Source organism: Mandrillus leucophaeus, unplaced genomic scaffold, assembly GCF_000951045.1.
Source record: "Mandrillus leucophaeus isolate KB7577 unplaced genomic scaffold, Mleu.le_1.0 Scaffold308, whole genome shotgun sequence".
Classification (NCBI taxonomy): Eukaryota; Metazoa; Chordata; class Mammalia; order Primates; family Cercopithecidae; genus Mandrillus; species Mandrillus leucophaeus.
Genome location: NW_012103232.1, coordinates 342,738 through 349,749, shown reverse-complemented (window position 1 = coordinate 349,749; position 7,012 = coordinate 342,738). Strand labels below are relative to the sequence as shown.

General features: G+C 41.7%; 1 protein-coding gene across 1 annotated transcript in view; it reads right to left on the bottom strand.

Annotated features, from left to right (window-relative positions):
- Nucleotides 1-7,012, bottom strand: part of PI4KA (phosphatidylinositol 4-kinase, catalytic, alpha) — a 162,328-nt gene that overhangs the window by 128,810 nt on the left and 26,506 nt on the right. The window contains exons 5-7 of the mRNA XM_011987359.1: nt 3,521-3,593; nt 2,597-2,856; nt 1,468-1,534 (exon numbers count right to left, since the gene is read on the bottom strand). Of these exons, the coding sequence (XP_011842749.1) occupies nt 1,468-1,534; nt 2,597-2,856; nt 3,521-3,593 (400 nt within the window). The remainder of the gene's footprint in view (nt 1-1,467; nt 1,535-2,596; nt 2,857-3,520; nt 3,594-7,012) is intronic.

Below are 7,012 nucleotides of genomic sequence, written 5' to 3'. Positions count from 1 at the left end.
ATCATGGCCATCCTAAAATGCCCCAAAGGCAAACAGGTGGCAGAGAGATTTTCAGAGCCTGGAGGAATACATTCTACACTTAAACAAGGAGTTGTCTCTAAGAGGTACGATTCTGAGAGGCTGAAATTAGCCCATATATTCTAACATATATATAGAATGTAACCTGTTACATTCTCACAGATCTAAGAGATGGAAAGCTTCCTACATTTATCTAAGCCCAGATATTCCCTTTTTCCTTCAAAATTCCCTTCACATCTCTCAGAATTGTCTTGAGACATGCTCTTTTAAGAAATAGCATCATTCAAAAATGGAGAGACTATACTGAAGCATGGAATTCTGCCTTCCCCATTTCCTATCCCTTAATCTGGGTCTTACTTCCATCAAGGAAGAGGTAGAAGTAATTTTAACATGTGTCTGACATGGCACAGGGTAGTCACATGAATCCAATTTAGTAAATTATGTAAAAGTACTTTGTGAACAGCAGAGCTCTATAAAAAGTAGTAATAGGCTGGGTGTGGTGGCTCACACCTGCAGTCCTAGCACTTTGAGAGACTGAGGCAGGCTTGAGCCCAGGAGTTCTGGACCAGCCTGGGCAACATGACAAAATCCCATCTCTACAAAAAATGCACAAGTTAGTGGGCATTGTGGAGGGTGCCTATAGTCTTAGCTACTTGGGAGGCTGAGGTGGGAGGATCACTTGAGTCCAGGAGGTTGAAGCTGTGGTGAGCCGTGATGGTGTCACTGCACTCCAGCTAAGGAGGCAGAGTGAGACTCTGTCTCAAAAAAAAAAAAAAAAAAAAGGTAGTAATAGTAGTATTACTACATTCTTTAATATTATCTACATACTTAATGTCATTTAAAAAAAAATGTCCGGCCAGGTGTGGTGGCTCATGCATGTAATCCTAGCACTCTGGAAGGCCGAAATGGGTGGATCACTTGAGGTAAGGAGTTGGAGACCAGCCAGGCCAACATGGTGAAACCCTGTCTCTACTAAAAATACAAAAATTAGCTGAGCATGGTGGTGTGTGCCTATAGTCCCAGCTACTAGGGAGGCTGAGGCAAAAGAACTGCTTGAACCCAGGAGGCAGGGCCTGCAGTGAGCCGAGATTACGCCATTGCACTCCAGCCTGGACAACAGAGCCAGACACCATCTTGGAAAAAGAAAAGAAATATCCACCATTAGCACTTCCATCTGAAAAGGAACTTTTACAGGTTAAAGTGCAAAAATTCTGATGGCAGGTATATAGGGGTAAGCTATTTTCTGTATTTTTCTCTATATATAAAATATTTGAAAATTAAATTTTAGAAAACTTAAATGAAAACAGAAAATAAATGCTTTCTAAAAGCTTGGCACTCTAGGTCCATCCATGACAACAGAGTTAGTATCAGCATCTTTAATATCACGAGAAGTCACTGTGAGCCTGTTCTCCAAGTACTAGGTCAACATTCTTGAGAGGTAAAGCCCACCTTCAAAGTAGTGAAAGGCGGATCCTCCAGGGGAACTGGGAGGGGGCATGCCACGTTCAGGGCTGACCTGAAACACACAACCACAGTTACAGATCAGAAAAGACCAGTGAGACCTCTGTCAGATTTGTCTTAGACTTCAAGTCCTGATTGAAGCTCATTTCCTTCCTAAAGCCCAACACAGCTACAGCATTCTCTATTACATATTATATCACTAAATTCTTCGTGTTTAGCCGTATATTTGACACTTGATTACTGAGTTCAATTGTCCTCAGTGTTTTGTGTTTTTGCCTTTTCTCCATGAGTCAATTATATACTTCTTAAGGGCACCAACTGTCTTCCAGGCAAAATAGAATTTGGCACCCAACTGCTATGAAACACATACTTTATGACTATGAAATCACTTATAAATCTTATGTTGGGGACTAGCCTCAACACCACCCATAGGGTATTTGAAGTTTGGTGGCGACAAAGGAATGAGAAGAGACAAGTTAAGAGTTTATAAAGGTGGCAGCCAGGGGGCCAGAGGAAATCAGAGGCTGCAAAGGCCTAGAGTTTTGTTTTTTACACTATTTATTGAGTACAATCACTTAGATTTAAGAAGCAGATGTTTAGGGTGAAACGGTAAAAGGGAGGCAGTGTGTCATGTGTGTCATCTACAGTAGTGGCAGTTTAAATGAATTTTTTTGTGTGTTTAAACAGTATATTTTTAACTTATTGGAGAGTAGTTAAGTGCGAGCGTGCTTAACTAGGAGTTTGTATGTTTGGCCATATTTTAATGTTTTAAAGGAGTGTTGTTTTTTTTTTAACACAGTGTTTACGGATAAGAAAGTAAGTCCTGCTCAGAGTATGGGAACATAACGGCGATAAGAAGGCTTTTTTTTTTAAAAGGCCTTTTGTGGCTTTTTACACCTTACTGTTTTATATTTTTACGGCCAGTTTATACAGGCTCTCTATAAGCCTTTCCCCCAACATCTTAAGAGGGACAAGACAAGTCTGTATTAAAGAGAATTCTAGTGAAACATTTCACATTACTTAAGTTTACTCCAACTACAAAGAAGAGGGATTTTCTTTGCAGGGGAGCTTAACAGGGTCTTTCTCCTCTGCTCTTTCCCCAGTAGCCCAGGCCCACCTGAGAGATGCTGGACACACTGCTGGTTTTCCTCTTCAGGGTACCCTCCTGACAGACAGTCAGCAGATTGCTGGGGAGGATGGAGCGGAAGTCATTAAAGGAACGCCTTCGAACACCTTCAAGCTCTTCTGGGACACGGAGGGAATGAGGAGGGATTTTTGGAAAGAGCTTTGAGAGGAGAGACTCTTCCATGTTGCTGTAACGCCCAAATGCTCGCGAGATTCCTATCAGGCATGGGATAGCATACTTGCAAAGGTATTCTAGAAGATCAAGTGAAAACATTACAATATGAGAAAGTATCCTGACAGAGTCATACGGTAAGTAGTCATACGGTAAGTACTAACTTGTAACATTGACTAAGATTTCACAATTCACCCACTAGTAACTGTGAAGGTTCAAAATAAGCCACAATAATGAGGTCAACCCCAAGGGCTGGCCAGTGATATCTTCAACCTGTCATTAATAACTTCAGACTATGTCTTCAACACACCCAGCTGCCCTCTTTGGAAGGTCTTCATCTATTCATGGCACATCCAAATCAATAACATAGCTAGGTCATATTATCAAGTACCTTGACTCTAGTTAATACATTTATTCCTCTTAGAAGCATATCGGTAGCCTTACGATACAGAAAAAATGACCTTTGGAAGTCAACTAATCTACCCACAGATGTTACAAGTGAAGAAACTGGGGCCCATAAGGGTGAAGTTACTTGTCCAAAGTGACCCAGCATCTATATAGCAGAGCAATGCGCATGACCCCACGTGGCCTCTGAGGATACTTACACACAACAAATCAAACTAAAATAGGAAGGTTTTCTCCCATCATATACATTAGGTACCCAACAACAGAAAAGACTGGAGAAAAGCAAGCGAAAGAGTAACCACAAAACCATTTTAAGAAAAACGTTAAGGATACTTGTACCTTTGTCTTGAATCTCCAAGGCCTGGCACATCCCCAAGAGGACATGCAAAACCTGCAAAAGCGCTTCTAAAATCTGCAATAGTCAAGGAAACAAGAAAACAAACATACATAAACAAAATTAGGTAAATATCACAAAACTAAGTCAAAATTAGAAGGTACTTCAGACGTTATCTTAACCAGCCCCATATCTGATACATCCCTCCACAATGACCGTGCCAAGTGGCCAACCAGCTGACTTTCCAGGGACAAAACCGTCATTCTCTGGGCTGGTTCAGAGTTCCTCCCAACACTGGGCCAATGTTGTCCTCCTGGGGCTTGTACCTACCAGCCCTTGGGGCTACTTTTTCCTCTATTAACATATTCTGTAAACAGGTATGGCTAATTTCTTATATTTTTAGTACAGATGGGGTTTTACCATATTAGCCAGGCTGGTCTCAAACTCCTGACCTCAGGTGATCCACCCGCCTCAGCCTCCCAAAATGCTGGGATACAGGCGTGAGCCACCACATCCAGCCCATAATTTTTTAAGTTAAGAATTGTTTTTTGTCCTGGCGGGGTGGCTCGTGTCTAAAATCCCAGCTCTTTGGGAGGCTGAAGCGGGTGGATTAGTTGAACTCAAGAGTTCAAGACCAGCCTGGGCAAAGTATCGAAACCCTGTCTCTACAAAATATACAAAAATTAGCCAGGTGTGGTGGTGCGTGCCTGTGGTCCCAAATACTCAGGAGGCTGAGGTGTGAGGGTCACTTGAGCCCGGAGGGCTGAGGATGGAATGAGCCAAGATCAGTGCAGGGGTTCAATCATAGCTTATTGGAGCCTCAAACTCCTGGACTCAAGCAATCCTCCTGCCTCAGCCTCCTGAGTAGCTGGGATTACAGGCATGTGTCACTATGCCCAGCTAATTTTTATTTTTATTTTTGTAGGGATGGGTTTCGCTATGTTGCTCAAACTGGTCTCAAACTCCTGGGCTCAAGTGATCCTCCTGCCTCACCCTCCCAGAACTTGGGATTACAGGCGTGAGCCACCATGCATAACAACGAGCTTATAAATGAGGAAGATACCTAAGTCTTTTTTTGCACCTGCTTCTCCTAAACTATGTAATCTCTACCAACGTAGTTGGTATTTTTTATCTTTCATGTATTCCTACAAAAACTCATGGTATTAGCTTTAGCTCATTGTACAAATCTGTGATTCCCAGCTTTGTGCCTTCTACAAATGAAATCAACTTGCTTTCCAGATCTTAATTCACAGCACTAGCTTGTTTTGCTCCAATGGTAGGAGGGTCTTGCTGGGCCGATACCTCACTGATAACCCTTTGGGACAGTCCTTCAGGCAGTTCTGCAAACCCTCCAAACCATTTGGCCCTCAGCCCATATAATTGGTCCAGGATGTCAGGAAAGGTGCTTGTCTAAAGCCTTTATGAAGATCCACTAGACTGCAACAACTTCATTTCTCTCAACCACCCTTCTTAGAAAACCCAGGCAAAGAAAAAATGAAGTTGGTGTGACATGACTTGTTCATAACCAAGTCAAATCTCTTACATTTTCCTAATATTAAACAATGCTGAATACTCTATGAAAGCTTGAAAAGCAATACTTTTTCCATTTTATTTATTTATTTTATTTTATTTATTTATTTATTTATTTTGAGACCGAGTCTCATTCTGTTGCCCAGGCTGGAGTGCAGTGGCATGATCTCAGCTCGCTGCAACCTCTGCCTCCCGGGTTCAAGTGATTCTCATGCCTCAGCCTCCTGAGCAGCTGGGATTACAGGCTCCTGCCACCACACCTGGCTAATTTTTGCATTTTTAGTAGAGACAGGTTTCCCCCTGTTGGCCAGGCTGGTCTCAAACTCCTGACCTCAGTGATCCACCTGCCTCAGCATCCCAAAGTGCTGGGATTATAGGCCTGAGCCACCACACCCACCCACATTTTCCATTTTATATGTTAAAGTCATGTTATCACCTCTGGTGTTGACCTCTTTATTCTGATAAATTATATTAACAGAAAAGCCTTTAATGTTCAACTTTTAAATAAAAACATATAATTCTAACATATTTAATTATATCTTTAGCCAACCTACAAATAAATGAAGAATCTAAATTAGTCAAAATACATCACTAACTGGGAACATTTAGAATGCAGACAAGCAACTAGGCACTCCTTGGAAGAACCTAGAATACCAGCATACAAAAACTAACTTTCTAAGCGATAAATCTAAGAAGAAGTTGTATGATTATATTCTTTGCTAAAAGAAGAGGAAAGTATGAAATACATGTTTGTAGCATTTCTATCAAAATTAACAAAATCTAAAGAAAGTCTGTGCCCTTAAAGATAAAAGCTTCAGCTACCTAGAAGATTCTCTTCTAGCTGGGCACAGTGGCTCACACCTATAATCCCAGCATTCTGGGAGGTCAAGGCAGGAGGATCGCTTGAGGCCCGGAGTTCAAGACCAGCCTGGGCAACGTGGCCAAATCTCGTCTCTACAAAAAATACAAAACAAATCAGCTGGCGTGATGGTGCACGCCTATAGTCTCAGCTTCTTGGGAGTCTGAGGAGGGAGGTTGCCTTGAGGAGGAAGGTGGAGGTTGCAGTGAGACAAGGTCACGCCACTGCACTCCAGCCTGGATGACAGAGCAAGACTCTGTCTCAAAAAAACAAAAGAAAAGAAAATGATCTTCTATGAATGACGTCAATCCCCAACAAAGAGCAAGAAAAATGAGCTGCCTCTGCCTTTTTCTGCCGCCTACCTTACACGACTTTCTGAAAAGCTGAAAGGGACAGTGCTGCTCATGTCTCTGCAGCGCCTGCCCTTCATTAGAAAAAAGAAAAAGAAAAAAAAAGAAAAGTTGAATAAGATAAGACTCATGAGATCCTAAAGAGTACTGAAAGACCTAAACATGTCTTAGGTCTGCTATGAACAGGATGAAACAGATAAATATCAAAAAGCAATCTGGCCACATTTCACATTTTAAAAATCTTTTCATCACTTTGGGACTCTATTCAATCTAATAGAAATGCACACCAAATCAACACATGCTTACCTCATCCCTGAGTGAAGGATCCCTATAGGCCACATCAGACAGCAGAGTTACCAAGCAGAAGCTGAAGCTCTCTGCAACTGGGAGGGCACCTGGAAGATGTAAAAACAGTAATCAGATAACCAGGAACCAGATACTGGGTCACACCTCTGGCCATTCAACTCAGTATGTTCCCTCTCACCATGACCTGCCAAGGGACCAGTTTACAGCAGCTCCCCTCCTTGAGACAAGTCTCAAAAGAACAGCTATGGGCCCAATGAGTTTGCTGAGAAACACCCCTACCTTTCCTTTATGTAAATGTTTTGGTTCAATAAACTTAAATGTTTCCTGAGCCAAGAGCCAGTGTGAGATAACAGAGCCTCTCAACATGACGGATTCAACTTTTTATTCCCTAAGTAAATGTGAGAAATCACAAAAAAATTAAAAAATAATAATAATAAAATTAAAAAAAAAAA